Source organism: Anopheles arabiensis, chromosome 2 (genome assembly GCF_016920715.1).
Source record: "Anopheles arabiensis isolate DONGOLA chromosome 2, AaraD3, whole genome shotgun sequence".
In the NCBI taxonomy this organism is placed as follows: domain Eukaryota; kingdom Metazoa; phylum Arthropoda; class Insecta; order Diptera; family Culicidae; genus Anopheles; species Anopheles arabiensis.
Genome location: NC_053517.1, coordinates 90530526 through 90554639, shown reverse-complemented (window position 1 = coordinate 90554639; position 24114 = coordinate 90530526). Strand labels below are relative to the sequence as shown.

Here is a 24114-nt window from a genome sequence, read left to right as displayed (position 1 = left end):
CTTGCTTCCTTTTATTTTCCCTCTTCCCGGGTTTCGAGCATCTTTTCGATTGCAGCGTGAAACTATTTCACCACTTGAAGCTTGCCTCCTGTTTGCCCCTCTAGTACTTGATGGAGTAAAACATAACAGCGTAAACATACAGTTTTCTCCGTTCCCGGGAGTGCTCAAAAATCAATTACGTGATAATTCAAGCCGAAAAGGAAAGATAAGATACTGTAAGAGGGTACAGAATGTTTGTTACGCTGGCAGCGCGGGTTGACACCCCAGTTGACGCAGCGATGTGATGAGGGACATTTTCCTACGCTTCATTATCATTTTCGGCAACTCCGAAGGTAGTAGTGTGTGTGTGTGTGCTATGATTGTTTGTTTACCAAATGCCACTGGGTCAGAGAAAAAGCTACGGAAATGGCGAAGTGAGGTTCAGTTTTATCGATTTTCAAACAATTTCAGATGATTGTATTCACGAAGCAATTGGCAAAATATGCACCATTTGTAAAGTGTAACATTCAGAGAGTACAAAAAGTGTTGCTGTTCTTAATGAAATACTTTAAGTCCAGCTGTTACCTATATAGAATAGTTGTCAGAACTTCTCAAAAAGGGTTTTAGTTTTTATTGCTTTAAACATTTCATTTCATTATCTTTGTTTTCTCAGCCATAACCATAGTAGCTAAACTGCTCACAACTGCATAAACGCCTAACAAATTGCCCCCCAATCTATCATCCTTAGCGTAATTTAACCCACTTGCCCCGTTCGGAGTATGTGCCCGGGGTCGGGCTCGGCGTCGCCAAGTGTCCCTACGATCCCATCGACAACTCGACCGCCATCTACGTGCACGAAGGCAATCCCGGCGGCCTGCCTGCCCTGGTAAGTGCAGCTCATTTCCACCTGCAACAGCGGCGGCAGTAGCGCCGACGCTCCACTGACAAACAAACAAGCGAGCCGGAACACACAGCCCATCGCCCTGCAGCACCAGCGTTGATTCATTTGTTAATTTTTCTATGTTTGTAACCCCTTTTCGCTCTGCGCCACCAACCACTCAGTACTCCGGTACGAATGCCGAGTTCACCAAGGCGGATACGGTCATATTCCGGGCGGATCTGTACGAGATGTCCTCCGGGAAGAAGATGTACAACTTCAAGCGTACGCTCAAGTACGACTCCAAGTGGTTGGATAGTGAGTATAATTTATTATGCTTAATTTTCTCCTGTCCCACTTTCCGATTTATCCCAAACAACCACTACCCTTACCCCTTACAACAATCATCATTCTTTTCCAAATGTAATGGAATGTTTTAGAGCAGCCCTTCCGTGCACACCGGATAACCCGCTTTGCAGCCCAGCACCCCGACAACACACCATCGTTGTGCTGCGTTTGGACGGCTGACCACCACTGGCCATTTATCAATTTGCGCACTGGATTGTGACAGCGCTGCTTATTTGCTGCCACCACCTTGCATTACATGACCCAGCGTTACTCCGCCACTCGGTACTCCGGTTTTTGTGCCCAGCCGATCACTGCGAACGAGCCCCGTTTTTCATGCATGCCGTTCCGAGAACGAGAACAAGATGCAGTTGCCACTGCTGCTGCTGCTGCTGCTGCTGATGCTGTTTGGTGTTGGCGGCAGCCAGCAAACCGCAAAGCACATAACATTTCAGCTAAACTTGCAACCGCAAATCCCGAGCAACGGGATCGCTGTGCAGTGGGGCCGAGGTCGGTACCGTTGTTTCCGTACTGGAAGCAAGTGTTTATCTCATTGAGGGTAATTAACTGCGATGAGTGAAGTGGACCGCGTTTGCGTAAGTTCGCTCAAGATCTGCTCTCCGAAGCGCGTAGCCCGAACCCAATGTGGATGAGGTTCAAAATTATACCAAAATTTTGATATTTACATACGCGACCATAAACTATTGCTCCGACGTGAAACGTGACGTGAGTGCGTGAGCGCAGGAGGGAAACAATCGAAAAACCGCAAGCACATACGTACAGGATACGCAGGACACACAGGAACAAACAACAGCCAGCCTCACGCACGGCGGATAACGCGAGCAAACATTTCTCCCTAATTGACCAATAGGCGCTTCACGGAAAGCACCGATGGCTGCTTCGGAACGATGATCTTAATCCGACCGATGCCAATCCGCCCGCCCGGTCCCTGTCCCTCTGTCGGGGATGATTGGTTCGAGGATTTATGCACCGTTCGACCGGGAAACAATCTTGGAATCCATTTCGCATCGGAAACCAGCGGCTTGAGCGGATGACTTATGGGAGTTGCTGGTTTGTGGTGGGGCTTTGCTAAAATTACATCGCCAATCGTAATGGCGGTCATGGGGGAGATGGTTTGTGATTAGCGATTATGGTGTGCTTATGGACGCTTTCTTGGGTGTTCTGTTGTTTAGATTTCAACCAAGTTAGGTTTGAAGGTTGAATGAATTTATTGTTCTACATCTTTAATCTCAATGTTGTTACACTTATTTATACAGGTTTTCATATTTATTGACTTAATTCATTTCAAAAACTGTATTATCGTAGTAAAAGCAGTAGAAAGTAAAGATGAATTTTTCCTTTGCAATGAGGCGAAAGCTTTTTAGTCTATAGGTTTAAAAAGCTTATAATTTCTTTTAAGTACATTTTTCATTTATTCGCTACATTCTTTTCGCCTATTCAGCTCCTTAAGCAGCTGTGGTTTCAATCTACTACCACTCACTTCTTGATAAAAGAAAATAATGATAAGACAAAAAAACACGATACCACTCGATACGCAACAGCTTCATTATGCACCTTCTTCGCAGTGAAGATTAAGTGAGACGAGAGCCTCTGCCAGATAGACACGAACTGCTACCCAGAGCAACTGATCTAGATGCACTTTGCTCTCAAGAGAAATTAATCTTATTTGCTTTCTGACCAGATAAGAGACTGCAAGATACAGAAGAAGAAAAAAAAGCACTTCATGAAAGGCTTGCGTCCGCACATCAATACAATGTTTCTGCTCTTTGAGCATTATTTATTTAATTGGAACAATTCCATTTAATAAAATTTAAAAAAAATCCTTTTCTTGTGCATGATTTGTTAATCCAGCTTCCCTCCTCCTTTCCTTCGCAGAGCCCAACTTTGTCGGTTCGTTCGACATCGGCGAGTACGTGTACTTTTTCTTCCGCGAAATAGCGGTCGAGTACATCAACTGCGGCAAGGCGGTATACTCGCGGGTGGCGCGCGTCTGCAAGAAGGACACCGGCGGCAAGAACATTCTCAACCAGAACTGGGCCACCTACCTAAAGGCACGGCTGAACTGCAGCATCTCGGGCGAGTTCCCGTTCTACTTCAACGAGATCCAGGACGTGTACCAGATGCCGACGGACAAGACCAAGTTCTATGCCACCTTCACGACCAGCACGAACGGGTTGGTCGGATCGGCGGTGTGCAGCTTTAGCTTGGGCGAAATCCATTCCGCTTTCGCTGGTAAGTGGAGCAGCAGCAGCAGCCGCGGCGATTCCACTAACTAATTCGATGCGTCGTTTATGTGTTGTGTAGGTAAATTCAAGGAGCAAGCGACATCCAACTCGGCCTGGTTGCCGGTGATGAGCTCCAAGATTCCCGAACCAAGGCCCGGTACGTGTGTGGACGATACGACCACACTGCCCGATGCGGTGCTGAACTTTATCCGCTCCCATCCACTGATGGACCGGGCGGTCACCCATGATTATGGCAATCCGGTGTTCTACAAGCGAGACCTTATCCTTACCAAGCTTGTTGTTGACAAGTAAGCATCGTTCCCATTGCAAAGTAGTTCCAAGAATTGCCCTTAATTCTAACACTCCCGTTTCCTTTTTGCGTAGAATTACTATCGACATCCTGAACCAGGAGTATCTGGTGTACTATTTGGCCACGAACGAGGGACGCATCTACAAGGTGGTACAGTACTTCCACGACGGTCAGTCACGCGCGAAGCTGTTGGACATCTTCGATGTGGCACCGAACGAACCGATCCAGGTGATGCGGCTTAGCCAGCGCTACAAATCGCTTTACATCGGTACCGATTCGCGCATCAAGCAGATCGATCTGGTGATGTGCAATCGGCGGTACGACAGCTGCTACCGGTGCGTGCAGGATCCGTACTGCGGCTGGGACCGGGACAGTGGTAGCTGCCGGCCGTATCAGCTGGGATTCCTACAGGTACGTAAATTAGCGTAAAGATTGTGTTTTTCAATGGTGTTTGTAGCGCAGATTGCATATTGTTAGGCGGTTTACAGTGAAATAAATGGATATGGCGCAGCACCGCCAACTACGTTTTGCGGGAACGGGTTTATTTTCATGTATTTTTTGTATGACCACGTAGCTCGGTGGCAATACTCAATTGGTACAAGGATTAATTATTGGCTTTTACATGTAAATGTAAGCAAGTCAAATTTTTCTTCACCTCATGTTTGTACTTCATGGAAAACATGTTCATGCCTCAGGCTTCGTAAAATCATGCATGGAATGTTTTCGAGATAAAAAAATATCAATAAAACGTTGCTTAATTTAGGAAATTTATGAAACAATATCAACTGGTTTAACCATAAATCAAAAACATTCTACACAAATAAAAGACTCAGGACAGCAAAAACAAACGCAGCGCTTGAGCATAATTCGATTCAACAATTGTTTATACAAAGCAATCGCACAAAAAAGAGCGCACACAAGAGTAATTAAACCACCATCGGGATAATGTCAAGCTTTCCAAAATCGATCGAAACTAAACGTTTCCTTCATACCCACCCGGTGCCCCGGTACACACTATCCGGTAGCAGCAAAATCCGGTCCATTTTCGTTCGATTCCATTAGTCAACCTATCAGCACTAACAGCAACAACAAAAAAACGGAATGGAAAATCTCCCGATTGCCCTACTGTCGGCGCCTAAAACTCATCGACACTCGCACACGTATTTATTAGTATCGATTTCAATTTTATTGCGCGCTTGGGGAACACGCGCGTGCTTTTCCACTGCTCCTACCGATAGCCCTAGGGCGAGGTGAAGGTGTAATGATTAGAATAATTACTCCCCGAAGGGGCCTTGCTTCTCCATCCCTCCCTGCTATCGCTCGATGCCATTAGCTCGATTTGAAATCCCTTTCGGAATTGCTCACCACCAAACCCGAGCGGGATTGAAACCTTTCCACCATTGCAATCCAGTGGGGAGCAATCGAGGGACGTGTGCAATCACTCTATAACGATGAAATTGATTTTTAGAATTGGGTCATAACCAGTAGATCGTCACCACGAGACCGCCAGATAGGTGTGGGCCCCGAAAGATAAAAAAAAACCCCCTCACAAACACAAAGCGACCCGCACCCGAACTCATATGCCCTGGCCGGGGTGGTGATGGTCGTCCCGATGGCACCGTTCGCCATAATGTATCGTTAATTGAAAACCGGCGTTAAAAGGGTTTCCAACCCGAAAACGCATCGCGCAGCAAAGCATTAGACCGGGGCACCGGGGCGAAGGGTGCCAAGTGCTGATGATTATCTAGGCAGGCTTTAATCGCATTAAAAAGCGATACTGAATTTAATCACGATTATTGGGCGAAATTTGACGCAATCGAACTGTGCGCAGTGCTTCGGGTAAGGGTTGAAAGTTCCATTTTAACACCTCCTCCTCCTCCTCCTCCTTTCATCTGCCTCCCTTGGCTGCGCTCCAAACAGGATGTTGGCAACCGGACGTCGGACATTTGTGACACGAACGTGATGCGGAAGAAAATTATCGTCACCTTCGGCCAGAGCGTCCATCTCGGGTGCTTTGCACGGGTGCCGGAAATCCTGAAGTACCAGCCGGTCACCTGGTACCACCATTCGAAGGAGCGCGGCCGGTACGAGGTCCGGTACAGCGTCACCAAGCACATCGAAACGTCCGAGGGCGGGCTGGTGGTGATTGCGATCAACGAAGCGGACAGCGGACGGTACGATTGCTATCTCGGTGGGTCGCTACTGTGCAGCTTCAGCTTGGTTGTGGATGCGCATCGGTAAGATATTTGTGATTAATAGGCTGCCAATGAGACTGGCCCGGAACACTAAAGCGCTGATGTATTTACAGGTGTACGGCACCGAGCAAGGGTAACGATTATCAGAAAATCTACTCCGACTGGTGCCACGAGTTCGAGCGGTACAAGTCCGCCTTGAAGCGATGGGAAGCGAAGCAATCGGTAGGGGTTTTTGTTGTCTTTGCCTGCCCTTTTTACTGATCTTCTTAATCTTATCATTATTTTCCCTTTTTTTTAACCAGCAATGCTCAACTAACCCGAAAGACAACGAACTGGACGTGTACCAAGGCAATGGAAACGTCTGATGATAAGGTGAGCTATTTCATCCCAACTTCAACGCTTCAACTCTTTAACTCATTTCTACTGCATTTACAGGCCCCTCTCAACACAAAGGAGCCGTTACATTTTAACAAGCGAAACAACAACAACAACAACAACAACAATGTCTGTGATAAGCGAAGGAAATCCTATGACAATGCACAAACAAAATAACCTATTGAAAGAGAAGCTAACAAACGGAAATGAGAGAGCAGAACAAAACCCATACACTAACAAACAACGTAAACAAAATACACAATAGTAATCGAATGTAGTAGCAAGGTTAGTAAACGATGAAGCAGAAGAAAAAAACAACAAGCAAACTTCAATCCAGTCCCCAATTCCAGTTGTGAGTAGAATCCTTTTCGTCGTCGTAAGCTAGGAACAATTTGTTAGCAGACAGTTTAGGAGAAAGAAACAAAGAGCAGTGGAATAAAACTGATTGCAAAATGCAAACAATCCCAACACCCCCGTGCGAGCTCGTGATCTAAACCCGTTGTAGATGGCGTGTTGGACACTAGATCACACTTCAACGTAGACGAATGAAGCAGCTTCACTAGCAACAAGCTGCCTCGTTTCAATCAGTGGTTTTAATGGCCACTCCTAGATCTACCGGGTTTTGTCTGTACAGCTGTACATCGAACCTGCACTGTGTAGAAGATGTAGAAGAAAAGAAACGGAGCTAAATTAAGGGAAACAGTAGCGTATTGATGTAAACTAGGAACGAAACAGACACACACACACACACACACACACAACTGAACCGCGATCGCAATCGAAACTGGTAAGGCTAGAAAGAATTAAGGAATATTTTGTATATTAAATAATTCTTCTCTTTACTCCTCCACTACAGATGAAACAAAAAAACTTCTAGGAACAAAGCATAGAACAAATTGTCGGTACGCAGTGGTCATGTGGTAAAGGACTTTCACAATTCATTTTAAACTCGTAAGTATAACCGTGCTCAACATGCCGTGCCATCTTGTTCTAAAGGAATCTTTTTTTCCGTTTCTCCATTCCACAGATTTGTAAAATAAACACAAGCAATGGCTTCATCGACGTCACTCGGGTCGATACCGGTGCCCCGCCGAGCACGCAGGCATCGGAGCCGCTCATATGCATGCTTTGCCGGGAGCCGCTGCTACGTTCTTACAGGGCACCTCAGCTACAGCTAGTGCTGAGACAAACTCGAAACAAATGGAAAGCAATCATCAAATCTCAAACGTACACGTGCTGTAATGCAGCAAGCTTAAGAGACTGATTTCGGTCGGTTAATCGATATTTTTAACACAGCGAAACACACACACTCTGTAACTCTCATCCACTCATAGCTCATACCTACAAGCTCCTCCAAAATAATACTAGAATGAGATGAGGAAACATGAGGCACGAGAAAAACAAAAACAAACGAAGCTGAAACGAAACACGTACGACGATCGAACGAAACAAAAAATTTCGCAAAATCTGTGATAACTTTAGCGTTTAAGTGGCTCAAATGGAATAGATTTCGGCCCCCTAGGAAGGTAGTGGAGGAACATTTCCATAGTAGACGTTTCGGCTAGAGCGATCAAGGGAGGGCTGCCAGCCTAGGAATGATCTGATCTTTAGGGGCTGTCCCAAATTTTGATTTTCTGGACAGAAGTTTGTGCTGTTTTGTTTCATTCGAATATTTTTCTGTTTGTTTTGGTATAGATAAGACACAATTGAAGAGAGAGAGCAGATGTGTAGGCAAAGCAACAAAAAGCATAACAAAACCAACACGTGTGTAACTAATGTAATTACTAATGAAGAATAAAATGATAGAGATTGATCGAACTAAAGCGTTGAGACGTATGGGATTGCCCGTGGTGTGTTGTTGTTTGTCGGGTTTTCCACTCAAAATGGAGTAAAACGACAGTAACATCGCAAGGTCACTGATAACATCTTTATGATCCTTTTCTGTTTACTCTTTGCATCCCGTTGTATTCTAGGCTGCTCTAAATCATCTCCACTCACACGATAGCTTAGTGTGGACCCACAACAAGAGTCATGGGTCAGTTTATTGTGTACTCACAAACACACACATACACACACGCCCCACCACACACCTATTAGGTGTCGTCTGTTTGCATTTCAGACCGATAAGCGGTGTTTTCCATCAAACGAGTGATAACGCGCAGGTACACAGATGCTGCAGCACGGCATGGCACACGACACAATCCACCCGGGCTGTCCGTAGCTCCACACAAGAAGTCGTCAAGGTCGTCGTGATCAAACCGGTTACTGGTTGTTACGAGTAGTTTGTGCCTCCTCTTCCTTCGCTTTACTAACGAGCGACACTAGCTCCCGTTCCGTGGGGCTCTTGCTAGCACTCTGCTCGCCGGGCTTATCGTCGAATATCTTAAAGTTCTTCGAGTAGTACCAGGTGCCCATATCGAAGCATGTGCCAATGATGACAAACACAGCCGCCGTGTAGTTCATTGATGCGCGCAGTGCCTCGCCATCGTACAGCCAGCAGTTGCCCCGTTTAGCGCAGGTACGGCCCCAAAGCACACAGGTCCGGTCGATGATCGCACCGAAGACGATCGGTGCGGGAAGGAACGAGAACAGTGTGTTGATCGCCATCGAGAATCCCATCGAGATGGCTTTATCGCGTGGCTCGACACATCTACAAATAAGAAGTATACTTTTGATTTATACATCCTCCCAAGATTTAACAAAAACGTTTATCACCTTAAGCCGATGAGAAAGTTTGCAGCCGATTCTGTGCCACCGATAAACTTGTTCAAGCATAAGCACATCAGGAAGAAGTAGAACGGTGTCCCACAGTCCACTGGGCAACTTCCAGGCGTCGCCGAACCGTAGGAGGAGGTGAAATTGGCATCCAAATCATCTCTCGAGCTCCCGATGCAGGAACAGTTTGTGTAAAGCTGGCAGGTGTTAACAAACCGATCAGTAGTTGTTGCTTTCATACGAACGCAGTGTCACCTACCGTTGTTCCAGTTGGATCCTTGAGCGAGTCTCGGCATCCAGCATGACACGGCGAAAGGTACGTTTTTCCATCGCTTCCACAGATTGGGGCGTACTTCACGAACTCACAATTGCATCCCAAACTACAGGATGCGTCTTGAGAACTGCAAGAACGGTTAAAATGTGTTTAATTTTTGCTTACTATACCACTATACTTAGTTGGATTAAAACTTACTTAGCAACGATATCTGCATTGTTCAACGCAGAGCAACCGAACCACGCATATCCAACGATGAGTGCCGCCGAAAGAATGCTTGTGATGACGTTCCAACCGGCCAACTGTCTGGAACTGACACGCAGCTTTTGGATCACCATACCGGCGATCAGTATTCCCAGTGCGGAAAAGACGAGTGAAGTAGAGCCCGTGATCATGCTGCCACATTCATAGAGGATAACATTTATTGAAGAAATAAGCAACCTGCGTCCGTTTTCGATACTTACTTAGCCTGGGACGGTGTCAGCCGATACTGGATCTCGATGTACTTAGCTTGAAACAGGAAGTACGGCATATACCCGAAGAAGTAGAAGATGCTGGCCACATTGTTAAACACGTACGCCTTGTTAGTAACGAGACGGCGCACCGTAACCAGCATGTCACGGAACGACACCTTCCGGTTCATCTCAACATCCTCTTCGGCGGTCGAGGTACCGCTAGCGCGACTCGCCTGTCGGGAAAGCGATATGCGTTCCGCCGTCCTGGGCAGCACCTTCGGGAAGCTGGCTGCAATGACATGACCGTTAAGCGAGCACAAATGTTAAACACTGAACGCATTCCACTTTCCCACTGGCTAGACAGATGGCTAGACAGCAGGATTTGGCTTTACTGCCACTACTATCTACGACTCTGAAAGTGTCAACAGCAAAAACAAATCCGCGTCGGCGCCTGCCTGCTCCCCTGCAAAAACATGTTGCGAAATTGCGTTTGCGCACTCGCGCACTTCTTACCAAAGAACGGTGCGATGATGATAAGCGTGGAGCCGAGCGCTAGCCAACCCATCCACCAGGCACCGATCCAGCGTGGATCGCTCTGGTTATAGCCCGGATCGACGCCGACGTGCACAAAGTACTTCAAACACAGGGAAGCCAACGAAAAGCCAACCAGCGGTCCCATGCGCCGCCCGAACGCAGCCAAACTGGATAGGAACGGTACCTTCTCCTTGCGCACATTATCATCCAGATAGGTTAGGCCGAGGGTGAAGTACAGTGATGTCCCAATGCCGGACAGGAAGCTGCCGAAGAACAGCACGATCTGTGGCCTTATATCTCCGACGTCCAGCGAACAGTCTGGCGATAGTCGATCCTCGCGGCACAGGTTATCCGCACCCTTTGTCAAGTTGCCGAGATTCTGCTCCAGCTCGCTCTGCGCCTTTGAGAACAGGAAGTGGGGCAGTGCGTTCACGAAGCAGGATAGTGCCATGCTGACAATCCCCATCGCTATCCATAGCGGTTTGCGGCGGTTCGAGGCGTAGTACGATAGAAAGAGCGATGCCAGCACAAAGGATAGGTCGGATCCGGCGGTAATGATACCCACCGTGCGGGACGAGATCTGTATGCTCTTCTCCACCGTCGTGAGCGTGCCGTAGAAGTAGGAGGTGGTCGAGTTGAGGATGCATCCCATCAGCCCGAACAGCAGCACGTACAGCTTCTTGCTGGCTAGCCGCTGCCAGAAAGGGCCACGGCACACCCAAAACCCGCACTGCACATCCCGCTCGCTGTACGCGGAAATGCTTCGATCGAAGGCGATCTTCGTCGGCGGCGCGTTCAGGTGGCCCTCGTTCAATCCGTTCGCCAAACTACCGTTCATGGTGCTCGCACGGTTGTCCGTCAACTGGATGGCTTACCGGCGATCGTGGCGTGAGCCGATGCACACACCCGGTAGGCTTATCTGCTTTCCTTAGGCCGCGGTTTATTGCCCCACAGATATACGGGGCACACAAAGATACTGGTGTGACGATCGGTGCCTCACCATATATCATGGAGCATGATTTTGGACATTTTGTTTGTCGCCGGTGGAGAGCGATGATAACTTTTGTGCGAAAATGTTCTTCTGTTTTACTAGAATTCGTTGACCTGTGCGCTTTTAGACAAACAACTAGCTCAAACTCATAGTTCCTGAAATAAAGCTCCACCAACAGGGGGAAAATAATTAAACCAAACGGCCTTATGCTCTCTCTATTCCACAACTTGTTGAATGAATTAACAGATGTGTTTACTTCATCTACCGAAAGTCATTAGCCACTGAGCTAGGATTAATTGCTGTACGGTTATTATTATTATTTATATTGCTGTGCTGTTTATTAATCAAGCGATATTCATTTCAGCAGAATTATAACTTTCGGGTCACTAATAATCGATAAAAGTCAATCAACGATGCGATTTGAAGCAATCAAATATCAGGATGAATTGCTCGCAAATTGGGCTCGAGGTTAGACGGTGGCTTTTAAATTGGGGATATAATTGTAATCGCTTGCCGATTCCATGGTGGTGTATGATATTTAATTATGCATCTAATCATATGTGCTCTCACGCAAATGACTAGAAATTTGATTTCAAATGTATTCGCAAGCTATCGATAGTGTCATTTTAGTCTAGTTCAATCATAATTTGTTGGTGCTTGAGATGATCGTACGTGGTTCGATTGGCGGCATTTGAAACTTTGACAGAACGGTTGAACATTTTATTTACTAATTAAAATGCGTGAATTTATAATAAACCACGTATGTTTACTTAGATCCGTGCCGTACCAAAAATGTCAGAATCCTTTATTTATTGTCTAAAATATAACCCGGGGAAATCAATTAAAGTTTGTCCTTTTCTTCTTCTGCTTAGAAGTATCAAACATTGCAGGAAAAGCCCTGCCTGTATCACTAATAGACTTCCCGCTGCCCCCTGTGCAAAGCGACGGAAGAAATCATTCCCTTTCGCGCATTTTCTCATGCTTTCTTTTTCCCTCCTACGGCAAATTTGTCAAGCAGCGTTTCGAGCTACCCGTCCCTGGCACCGCCTCATACCCCTCGCCTGAGCGCACTGTCGAAGGTTTGGATGTGTTGGTGCGTCAGACGGCCAATCGCTGTCAGTCGTCGTCCGTGCTTTTTCCCTCCATAGCGCTATCTCTTTCACGCGTATGGTCAATGCTCGCGAGCTGTTGTGGCGCTCAAAAAAACCGTTAACAAACATTGCGGCGATGAAGTTGCATTTTCACAAATCAAACCAAAAAAGCGCAATGAGTTCAATCGCTGCAATGTACAAATGACTAAGGAATCGCTAGTTCACGTTGGAGGGTTTGCTGTGCAACGCGTAGAACCCTAATTCCAAGTAGCGCACGCAAGACAGGTGGCCATGGCCGTGCATAGGAAAGCTTAAACCAAATTACATAAAGCTTAAGTTTATGTGACACTATGATTTTCCTTTTATATGTTGTAGATTGCACAGATATGCTGAGTCGTATGCGCATGGGTGTGAGTGTGCGTGTGTGTGCACAACTGTCGCCGAATGTGTTTTCTTCCGGAATGTTATGATCCATCGGTCAAAGAAAGGAAGGTGTTCATGACGGTGTTTTTTTATTGTGGAGCTGCATCCTTCCCCCTGCCTGCAGCGTATGCATCGGGCAGGATACAGTTTGGCAGTATGCAAGTTGCCCGCTGGATAAGAGCGGGCCCGCGGCACTGCCATCATTCCGCACATCTTAACAGCATGCCCGTCGTGGGTTCTAACCGCGTATGAACCGTCCGCCGTAGCAAGGGGTGACTATCTGGCTACGTGGTACTCAAGTCCTGAAAAGGCCGGCATGATCGCGTAGGCCATTACGCCAATAATAAGAATAAGAAGAAGAGGAATAACATAGCATAACAGCCCACACCCGGAGAAGAGATTGGCTTATCTTTGATGATGCCGTGTTACCGCTGTGACGCGACAAATGCACGGAATGCAATCGACCAAAACATTAACCTACCGAGCCGAACCCATTTCCAAGGCAGTGCCGGTCGCTCGGCGTCATGATACCGACTCAAAACCAACAAGCCGCCGGATTCTGGACGGACAGGTGCAGCACCATACGCGCACCGTAATAAACAAATCCAGAATCCTCTTTTGTATGAATTCAATTCAAGTTTTGTTTCCACTTGCGTCCGCTAGCGGAATTGGAAAGAAATGTACAACATATCACACGCACGTTTGCTTTGATCGTTTGTCTTTTTAATACCCCCAACAGCAGACCCGGTCGCAAAGATGGTGGTGCCAATTAAATGGTTGTATTGTCTCGTAGGTAGCGGTAATCGATCGGGCGGCGTGCAGTGCGTTTTCTAAGAATGCATGGAGTGTGTAGACGCTGCCGGTGACAATGCACGCATTAGAATGAAACAGTTTTGGAGTTCCCGCACGCACACACACACACACACACGCGCACGCACGAACGCATGCACGCATGCACGAATGCACGTACGCGTGCACGCGAGCACGCACCCACGAAAGCGCGCAGGCGAGCACACACCCCCCATCAACCCCCACCCCCATCCCGCATGATCGATTACGGCTACCTTATCGCAAGAAAGGCTTGTTCCTCACTCAAAGCACCGGGAGGGGAGGGGGACCGCCGCATGATAGAGTGGACGATCACTTTCCCCGCGCTGTGTGTGTGTCCGTGTGTGTGTCGTGGCCAGAAAACTCGAGACAAATTCCGGCACATTGAAAAAAAAATTTTTTTATTGCCACTATACACCGTGCTACATGATGCTTAGAAGGTCGTTGAAGCATCAAACATGTTCAAATTAAAAAAATATTAGATTAGTGTTAGACGTTCTCCTACGCTTGTTTTAAATAGGCTTCTTCACCCTCAATTGGCAGGGGCATCGAATGGTCTCATCAGCAGCGGCACGAAATAAAATAAACCATCAATACACCGATAACACTTTAAATCCCAAAATGAACCAGCTTCTCCCGCATCGTCAAGGTCACACACAATAAATAAATGCTAACACTCACCAATAACAATACACAACCGCAATGTACATATATACCAACGCATACACACAATCAGCTGACGGCGAAAAGCACGGGCTGAAGCGCAAGTAAGGCAAGGCAGGGAGGAGAAAGGGAGTGAGAGGAAGAGGAGGAAGGAATGGGCGCCAATATTTTTTGAATTTTTCGGCCGTTTTTTTGCTCCGCCGTCTGAAATAGTTCATCCATTCCTTCAGCAGATGGCGCTCGTTCCGCACCTAAAAACTGCAAGAAATACGCCGGCTATCGTAGTTTCGGCTGAAGTCCAGCGCTGTTTTTTGCGTATTTTTTGACACAAAACGACGCAAAAAACTACGCAGAAAACTGCTCGAATCTGCACAGCGGGCGCTTTTTAAACTGCAATAAAAAAGCGTAGTTTTATAGTAGTTTCCAAGCTAATCAACAGGTGGCGCTGTTTACCCAGCTTTTGGTGGTTGTTGTATTCGCTATCATAAGTTTTGCAGAGGGCGCTACAATCGCCAAGGAGACTTTGGTGAAAAGTTCTAATTTAAACAAATGTTTTGAGAATTAAAAAAAAAAAGAATAACAAAGATAATAATAATAAATGAATTATAATAATCTTCTTCTTTGGTACAACAACCGCTGTCGGTCAAGGCCTGCCTGTTACCCACCCACTAGTCAAGTGAGCTTGGCTTTCAGTGACTAATTTTTACCATAGCAGGATAGTCAGTCCTACGTATGAGGGCACGGTCTTTTCGGGACTTGAACCCATGACGGGCACGATGTTACGTCGCACGAGTTGACGACTGCACCACCAGACCGGCCCGAATTATAATAATACTGTCAAACAAACACAGCTTCGATGTTGAATTGCAGTGTGAAATCGTTTGAATGATGAATCGTTTTTGTTTTTAGTATTTTTAATATTTGTTCCTGTAGCAAAGATAGTATTTGCTTAAATAATGGTTAAGCTCATTAGTTTCATTTGGATAACGCGTTTTCTTTCATATAGCTTTAATGAACATGGGATGACCAGGCGTAACAACAAAGATCAATTGAGAAATTTGGTTCTTTTCATTTCTTAGCAGATATCTAATTATTTAAATAATCGTCATAGTTTCACTATACATAACCGTTTCCTCGTTCACTAGGCAACCCGTTTTCCTGCCGCTAACGACACTAGGAACAAAACAACACTTACACTACCCCAAGTGCACCGCCTACGTAGGTCGATCCGTGATCGCTTCCTCCTCCTTATCGGCGAGCGCAATTTCCTTATCCTGCACCTCGTCGTCAAAGATTTTCAAATCCTTCACGTAATACCACACACCGCAATCGAACAGCGTGCCCACCAGCACGAAAGCCGCTGCAATGAAGTTCAGCAAATACCTGAAAAAATCAAAAACATTGTTTATGTACACATGTTTCTTACAACGGATCGGCTTCCAATGCAACCGTACCTCAACGTTTCCCCATCGTACAGCCAACAGTTGCCCTTGCCGGTGCACGTTTTGCCCCACACCAGGCAGGTCTTGTCTAGCACGAGCCCGAAAAAGATCGGGCTAGGTATGAACGACATCAGACTCAGCACCATCATGCCGAAACCCATCGATACGGCCTTGTCCTTCTCGTCGACGCAGCGCACGGACACGAGGAAGTTGCTTGCCCGGCCAGTGGCGCCAGAAAACTTCAGGAAGCACATCACCACCAGGAAGGTGATGAACTCTTTCTGGCAGTTCAGCGGGCACGGTCCCGCAATGGCCGATCCGCCTAGTGAGAACTGTAGCGAAGAAGGGAAGCACAGTGTATTAAGAAGGGAAGCAATAAGAGCAGATGAGTCGCGATCTTCTCACCATATTCTCATCCCGAGCTGCAGCGGTACTGGTGGTGGTGTGATTGCCACCCGTCAGCAACTGATTGTACAGTGGGCTGGTGTAATTGACCACCGGCGTAATGCACGAACACTCACCGTAAATCTGTGAACAGGGAAGGAGAACAACCGATAAGATAGTGGCCGCAAGTCGAACCGAGTCGATCACGAGCGTCAGCTTTGTGAGTCAATGTCAGCGTACTTTGAGATCACCGTACTGGTTCTGACGTTTGCAGCCGGCGTGACAGGCCGAGATGTAGGTGTTACCGTCCTCACCACAGATCGGCGAGTACTTGACGTAATCGCACTGGCAGGCCGAGTTGCACGTGGGCGTAAGATCCGTTCTGCACATTAATTACAAATAAAATAGAGTACATCCTGTAGTACATCCTTTTTACACATGATCTCACTGTCCCTTCCATACTTACTGCGAAGGAATGTTAACGATAACCGAGTTCTCGCTTGCCGAGCAGCCCAGAAACGCGTACGCGATCATGCCCATCACCGACAGCAGACCCACGATCACATTCCACGCCGCCATGTACCGTGCGCGGGGCTTAAACTTCGAGATCACCAGTCCGGACAGGAGCACACCGATCGCGGAAAAGCATAGCGCAACCGTGCCCGTCACCAAGCTCGAGGTGGAGGCCGACTGTTTGTACTGCGTCTCGATGTACTTGGGCGTAAAGATCCAGTACGGCATGTAGCCGAAGAAGTAAAACACCGAGGCAATGTTGTTGAGCATCAGGATCTTGTTGCGCAGCAAACGTTTGAAGGTTTTCAGCATATCCTTGAACGAAGCGGGCAGCTCATCCTCGCGCTTGGACGCATCGCTCAGCTGCATGCCCAGGCGGCGCTTTTCCTGCGCGATACGCTTCCGGGCGGCCGCACGTGGCAACTGCTTCGGGAACATGGCCATAAAGATGGCGAAGAAGGCAAGGACGGCACCCAGTATCAACCATCCCATCCACCAGGCCCCGAGCCACCGCGGGTCGGTATTGCTGATCGTCGGCGTCATCGAGGGCGAGATGTACAGCTTCAGGAAGTAGGACGCCAGCGTGTACCCGATGGCCGGTCCAAGCATGCGCAGAAAGTACGACACACTGACCAGGGCCGGTGTTTTCGACTTCTTGATGTTATCGTCCATGTACGAGACGCCCAGCGTGTAGTAGAGCGAGCTTCCAATGCCGGAGATAAACTGGGCGATAAACAGCACGATCTGTGGTGCCAGGGTGCCCTCCTCCCGTTCACATTCCGCACCGCGAGTGGCTGCAGGGGGGGGGGGGGGGGAACAAAGGGAAAGAGCAGGAATCATATTAAACGAGATAGTCTTTTCAGTGTCTTCAGTGTCACCAGCTCTTACCATTCGTGCGGCAGAGGATTTTGGCCTTCTGGGCTTCCATCACCTCGGCCGTCTGGTTCGCATCGTACGTTGCACCGTACTCGGTGGTCAGGGAGAGGGCGGCCTCCCCCGGCCCGTACAGCAGATGGGGCAGGGCGGTCAGCCAGCAGAACGCCGTTATCATCAGCAGCCCGAAGGCGATCCAGCGCGGCCGGTGGCCCTTCCCGGCGTAGTAGCTTAAGATGGCGGACAGCAGCAGCGCGCTGATGTCGTTCCCGACCGAGATAATGCCAGTGTTTTTGCTCGGAATTTTGTAGCGCTTTTCGAGCGTCGTGATCGTACCGTTGAAGTACGCATAGGTGGCGGAAAAGATGCAGCCCACCACGCCGTACATGAACACGTACACCTTCTTGTTGGCGAATCTACGTTAGGACGGGGAGTGTTGAAGATGTGTGAAGAATTGAGGGAATTGTTGAAAAATTGGGCTTGAATGCGTGACCTAATAACTAAATCTTGGAATAGAATTTGGGTTTAGAACTGCAGTGCAAGTCTATTCATGATGAAATGCATCGTTAGTCTGACTTCTGCTAAACGATCTAAAAGTGTATAATAATTAGCTTTTTTCAACTATATCTGGCGATATTTTTTTTTATTTCAGTCATCCATCCCGGCTTCAATAGGAAAGAAGGACTAACTACGACATTAATATCCCAAAAGGCAACCGTTACAGATTCGTGGAAACTGTACTAACTCACGACAATTAAAATATTATGTACTTTTGCTTAAATAATTCATATTTTTTAGCGACAAAGGAGTCCGAGAAAACCTGGCGCAGTTAATTCCTGAGTTGTGTAGAGTACAAAATCCTCTAAGCCGTATGTGCCATTTAGGTGCCTTACTTCAGTATCTTTAACCATTGTATGACCATGTTTGTGTTAAAAGTATGCCATATCGTAGCACTCGAATTCTTGGAAACATCAACAAGTTTAGTTCGATTCCCTGAGATCAATGTCTGTCTAAGCTATAATTTCATCAAACAGAGACTGCAAAGAACTAATACGCGAAAAGATAACAGCTCGTAAGGCTCTAATTACCTTTGCAGCATTGGACCCTGAAACATCCAAAAGCCACAGCTCGTATCCTTGGTCACTGGCATGTCCCGGTACATGTCCTCCACGTCCTCCGGCAGCATCTTCTCCATTTCCGGTACCTTTTCCGCCTTCTTGCCATTGTTGTACACGGCGTAACTGCCCTTACGCTCGCCCACCGTCACCTGTTCGGTCACCTGATCAGTGGTACGATCATCATCCTCCGCTCGATCTGTTCCTTCTCTGCCTTCACCAACCACACCATTCCCACTGCCCATCGGCTCCCGGGGCTCATCAATCACATCCACATCCTTTTCGGGCGCCATTTCACCTTAACTGCACTATACACTTGCTGGGTATTGATGGCTACGACGATTTCAGGTAATGGTGCTTCTGCTACAGTGTTAACGGGTTTCTCACAATTTACACCATCACAATCACTGTTCACACACACACACACACACACACATGCACAAACGACTATTTATTGGACGATGACTGATCAATGAGCTAATTGCTAGATGAAAGTAAACCTCTGAATGATCCTCTGCCCAATGTTGGAGCCTAACACAGCTCTATCTTCTTGCACCACTCCTGATGACACTAAACGCGGACGCTCCGTAACGCTGCGGCTCCAGCAGACTTCTGTCCATGCGGTTGCCTCCGGCTAAAGGTTTTGTTCGAATACGATAGGGATTGCTTGCCCCGCTAGCTTCCTGGAGGGAAACAATGCAACAACAACGACCACAGCTCTTACAGCACTGACAACAAAAAAGACAAACGATGATGACGGTGATGACCGGTCCATTTGTCAGACAGTCAGACGAGGCTGGCCGGTAGCCGCGGGGTCGCTTTTGCTGTCAGGCTTAAGGCATTAGGGCATGCGGACGGGTGTCCCCGGGGTGGGGTGATCTTCATCTGAAGAAGCAAACAAGCTGCGAGCGTGATATATGGATGATAAGCGTACCGATGCGTGGCAGAGGCTGTAGGGTTTCGATGCACCGCCCAGAAGGCAGTGCGTCGCTGATAAGGAGGAGAAGCCGGCGAGAGGGCGGCGGCAAACCAGAACATTTGAACAGCGATTAAACCCTACTGGGCTGCGGGCAAGACGCCCTACCGCCCGTGCGCGGATTAAGGATGATATATACCGGGCTGCTGCACTAACCCCGGCACTAGAGCTGCCGGGAGGTGATAAGCACCGAGCACCGAAAGAGTGACGGCGCAAACAGACGATCACTCGACAGACGATCGCGGCGGTACTTACAACTTACGCGGCAACTGTGTTTTCCCCCACAATCTGTCAACTTTCCCCTAGCTTCATTTCTCCAGTGAGAAAGAAACCAAGCAAAAGCCAACTACCTTAAAATAAACTCAACGTAGACGTCATATCCACATTGGCGCTATGTCAAAAAATTGGCACACAAGCACGCCGGTCGTTCTAGAACTTGTTCACTCGGCCCCAACTCGCCACGATAGAGTTGATCCTACCCGAGAGTTCCCAATCACCGCGAGCGATGCTTTGTGAAACCATTCTCTTATCGGACTGTTCTGTATTGTGCTGGGGATGATCTGATAAAGTGCGAGTTCGTTATCTGGGATGCTGAAGTGGCTGAGCGAGCACAGTGTCTGACCGTTCCGGCCTGATGTTGTAAATCAAGATCTCAAATTCCTGCTTCTGCCAGCACAAGAAAGGCTCGACCCGGTTGGATGGATTAACCTGCGCTTCCCTCTCCTATTGCGGCACATTGCAGTAGTAGAGATGGTGCATTAGGGTGCAGTTTTCCCCGGCGCCTTTTTCACACATCACAAACATCACCGGAGAGCAATGATCTCTAGCTGAGATGAGATGGGCCAGGAAGCTACTTGATAAAACACAAAAAACCCCTTATCATACACAAACACGCGATTGGAAGCGTTATCCAGTGAGCAGGAGACACCAATTTTTGCACACTCACTGTGGTGGAAAGATTTCGCAACGTTTCGTTTCTAATCTGGAGGTTGACACTTACAAACTTCTTGTGTCTTAGCCTTCACCTTGAGCGAACACAGCAAACTACCGGGAAGATACGGGCTAGCAGTAGAACCGAAACGCACACCTTTCCGTACACCTTTGGCACCGGACAGCCATCGGGTCACGCATGAAACCGTCGACTGATCTACGTCTAGCGCACGGCCGATCGCAAAGATCAGCTTACCACACGGCGGATTCAAGGGATAAGCCCGTGGAGCGAATCGGAGAAGGTACCCTAATTCAATCAAGTTCAATTTAAGCCGGTGCCGGTCGGTGTGACGACGACGATGACAGCGGCCACTGCTTGCCCCGTGTTAGGCACGGACCGCCGCGTTTGCGTTGCTTATCGTACGCGCGATTTCGTGCGTGTAAAGGTGCGATTTTTTCTTGGAAGAAGGTGAAGAGGAGAAGAGGAGGCCGGCTGAGGGCCAAAGTGCATTACGGGAAGCGAGAATTAATCAGAATGATGAGCAGCGGTGCGGTTCGAAGATTGGATTGTTTTAATTTCAATCACTTAACCGTTTTTAGTTATGTCGTAGATATCTTTCCTCTGAAGGTTTATAGTTGTAGTATTATCTAATAAGCAGCAGTTGATTACGTTACCAGGCAACTTCATTGCATTATCCACTCGTAAATAATGCTACATTGATTGAAGGCCACATGCGTTCTATTGAATACAGCAATACTATTATCCAAATATCCTTCCAGCACATCATAAAAAAAAAACTAACAAGCGTAATACTTTGTCATCACACGATTCATAATGAAACATTTAACAGCGAAATCAATTGCTCAGAATAGAAAAATATGTAAAAACAACATGTAAACACGAAATATTTAAGTGTGTCAGTCAGTGTAAAGGGCCAAATGCAAAATAATAGCATGGATTTTATTTGCAGACCACAGAGAATATTTCTCAATATATTTCCAGTTGAAAATCCTTCCATCCATCGTCATCATCTGCTACTCCAACACGTCTAACCATGCGACACGCATTCAGATAAGCTTTTTTTCTTTCTTGGAACTGATGATAAAAGATACATAAATTAAAATACTGCTGTAAATTACTGTGTAACGTTTTTACCTCAGTGACGAATGTTTTTGATATACAATTTATTCTTTCCATACCTTTATGCGTATGTTCAATAGATTTCGGTTCAAAATTTTGTGTAATTTTTCTGTTTATTTTGTGTATCGAATAGAAACCGTTAACGAGTCAACGCAGAAAACAGGGTTTACATCAAATTAACCTTATATTGCATAACTTCAGGCGCTGAGTAAAGCTGGAGCGTGGAGACATGTTTTACTACGCTTACTAGTTATAAAGAGGCGAATGAGACCAATTGGCTCATGGTCTCTATACAAATAAATAAAAAGCTTACTATTTGCAACCACATTTTACCAAATTAAATTATGTCCGCCTAAAATAAGAAATTCAGTTTCAACAATACACTTCAAAAATTACACAATGGCGGTTTATTATGCTTCAATGCTCTTTTTTCAGCATAATGCAGCATAATCTGCAGAGCAAATGCTTTGGAGTATGTTTAGTACAATTAAGTATTGTTTGTTGTCAAAGCAGCAATTGTTATCATTCGGCCATCGGCTCTTCTTTAGTCGTACGAAAAATATAAATACGCTAAATGCCTATTTTATTGAAAAGATTCTTACTTGTCTACAGCGACCATTTCATTCAATTATGAAGCTTATAAGTACACGTACGCACAGCATTAACAAAAAAACACTCACAACCACACATAAATAATCCCTAAATACTCTAATTCACCTTCATCCACTGCATACGCGTACTCGCTAAATCACTCCCTTTTGTCCCAAACATCAATTCCAATCGATTAGCATAAGGAACAAACTACACCCCCGAAATCCTACCCCAATCAATACACGGCAAGCATCGCAGAGAGAAAACGGCTCAGCGCTATTATCACCACGGGACCCGTTCCATCGCCGGGGATAAAAACATCATTAGCCTTATGGCCTCTAATTGGAATCAATAAAATATCGAACACACGGAAAAGTCCCTCCTCCGGATTTTTTATGCGAGTTTTCCCCCTTCTTTCAACTTCTCTCACGCGACATCGCAACGAACGCGGGATGCGAGCATCAATCCGAGCGGAGTACACCGTAGGGGATGAATACAGACAAGTGGGATGTACACATCCACACACCCTACACATATGAAAGGATCAAGCGGCTGCTCACATCCCTTGGAAACAGGAACGCATCAACCAAACCTTCGCCAGTTACCCTCGATTTAAATGGAGAAAACACTTTTGCAAACAGAGCAGAGTCAAACCACTTGTTATGGGAAATGTATGAAGCCCGTGTTTCCCGATTTCGGCCCTGTTGATTCTCGTTGCCGAAAAATTAGGTAAACAGTGTTGCTTTTGGACTATTTTCTTCAGCTAGACACAGGCACAGAAAACCAAACCAACCGAAGCGGTTTTATCAAAGTGGCTAGATTTTCTAAACTAATTAATAAGGATAAATGGATTTTCCATGTGACCAGCACCACACATCCACACACACACACAGGGTGCGCATACTTTTGCATACAGACCGGATATCACATCGTTCGGTTCAGGTTTGAGAGCGGATGTACAAAAAAAAAAGAAGAGGCACAAAAGTGTATCAGATACCCAAAAAACAAAAACAAACACAAAAAGGTGCAACAAAAAATTGGCGCACAGTTTGGGGTTGGTTTGAAGTTGGCTAATTGTTTGCTTAGTAAATGGAGTTCCGGCAGGGTGTACTGACGCCACATGATGCCGAAACAGTGGTTGGAAACATGAGCGAGAAATGTTTTTGTGATATAACTTATCTTAGTATTAAAATTTGGGCACAAAAATATCATCTGGTTTTAGTTTAGCTGTCTACAGTTCCATTTTGTTTATTATTTTTTGAATTCAGATTTAATGCCACAGATGGTTGACTATGATTAACAACACACAATAAATATTTCATATTAAAATCAATTGAAAATTAGGACCCAAAGACATTAAATTTAGTTCAATGCTGTTTTAAGATCGTTGCGTTAGAGATCCTAATGTTAAATGATACGTTATTGTAACTGACATTTTGACTCAACCAGCCTGCCAACCACTGCCGGCGTAAGTAAGAACCAAATAGAAAAACATTCCTTTTTTATAGCATTAGTGCTCCTGCCTCAAATGTATGGCAATTTTTGGAGTATTCGTTTTATATTGCTATATTTTTGTTCGTTGTTTTGTTCATTGCTGTTAACTATAACCAACAACTTCCTGTAAAAAGTATTAACGGATAGCTCACAATCAAGCGCAAACATTCAATCAAACTGGCCGTCCTCTACACTGTGCTCTAAATACAACCCACTCTATAAAGGACCTTCCTCAAAATTCGATCAATATTTCTAAATATGTCGTACCCGAAAAAATCACTCACCAGGAAATGATGAAAATGGTATTCCGCATTCTTTGCGCGCTGTCGCTGTTGCTTATGGCTAATCATCCTT

General features: G+C 46.5%; 3 protein-coding genes across 3 annotated transcripts in view; 1 reads left to right on the top strand and 2 right to left on the bottom strand.

Moving 5' to 3' along the window:
• LOC120893994 (semaphorin-2A-like) overlaps window positions 1-8206 on the top strand; it is an 87839-nt gene extending 79633 nt beyond the window's left edge. Inside the window, exons 6-16 of the mRNA XM_040296282.1 lie at window positions 728-865; window positions 1042-1174; window positions 3098-3454; window positions 3527-3755; window positions 3832-4168; window positions 5678-5994; window positions 6066-6174; window positions 6255-6324; window positions 6388-7114; window positions 7184-7278; window positions 7355-8206. Coding sequence (XP_040152216.1) covers window positions 728-865; window positions 1042-1174; window positions 3098-3454; window positions 3527-3755; window positions 3832-4168; window positions 5678-5994; window positions 6066-6174; window positions 6255-6317 — 1683 coding nt within the window. The 3' untranslated portion in view covers window positions 6318-6324; window positions 6388-7114; window positions 7184-7278; window positions 7355-8206. The remainder of the gene's footprint in view (window positions 1-727; window positions 866-1041; window positions 1175-3097; window positions 3455-3526; window positions 3756-3831; window positions 4169-5677; window positions 5995-6065; window positions 6175-6254; window positions 6325-6387; window positions 7115-7183; window positions 7279-7354) is intronic.
• A 127-nt stretch (window positions 8207-8333) lies between these two features.
• LOC120893995 (solute carrier organic anion transporter family member 74D-like) lies at window positions 8334-11260 on the bottom strand. The gene is made up of 6 exons (XM_040296283.1): window positions 10285-11260; window positions 9781-10060; window positions 9515-9712; window positions 9302-9443; window positions 9043-9239; window positions 8334-8977 (listed from the first exon to the last, which is right to left on the bottom strand). Exons 1-6 carry the CDS (start codon window positions 11141-11143, stop codon window positions 8590-8592), a joined length of 2064 nt encoding a protein of 687 aa, XP_040152217.1. The 5' UTR covers window positions 11144-11260; the 3' UTR covers window positions 8334-8589.
• A 4086-nt stretch (window positions 11261-15346) lies between these two features.
• On the bottom strand, window positions 15347-19272 carry LOC120894699 (solute carrier organic anion transporter family member 74D-like). The gene is made up of 7 exons (XM_040297454.1): window positions 18602-19272; window positions 17529-17929; window positions 16594-17434; window positions 16368-16509; window positions 16149-16271; window positions 15756-16075; window positions 15347-15684 (listed from the first exon to the last, which is right to left on the bottom strand). Exons 1-7 carry the CDS (start codon window positions 18919-18921, stop codon window positions 15516-15518), a joined length of 2316 nt encoding a protein of 771 aa, XP_040153388.1. The 5' UTR covers window positions 18922-19272; the 3' UTR covers window positions 15347-15515.
• Window positions 19273-24114: the final 4842 nt, after the last annotated feature.

Coding starts and splice junctions, on each gene's coding strand:
- LOC120893995 (XM_040296283.1), bottom strand. CDS start 11,143: ATGAACGGTAGTTTGGCGAACGGATTGAACGAGGGCCACCTGAACGCG. Junction 9,240..9,301: donor AGGATCCAACTGGAACAACG/GTAGGTGACACT, acceptor AACACCTGCCAG/CTTTACACAAACTGTTCCTG. Junction 8,978..9,042: donor AACTTTCTCATCGGCTTAAG/GTGATAAACGTT, acceptor TCTTATTTGTAG/ATGTGTCGAGCCACGCGATA.
- LOC120894699 (XM_040297454.1), bottom strand. CDS start 18,921: ATGGCGCCCGAAAAGGATGTGGATGTGATTGATGAGCCCCGGGAGCCG. Junction 16,272..16,367: donor ACCAGTACGGTGATCTCAAA/GTACGCTGACAT, acceptor CCCTGTTCACAG/ATTTACGGTGAGTGTTCGTG. Junction 15,685..15,755: donor TACGATGGGGAAACGTTGAG/GTACGGTTGCAT, acceptor TGATTTTTTCAG/GTATTTGCTGAACTTCATTG.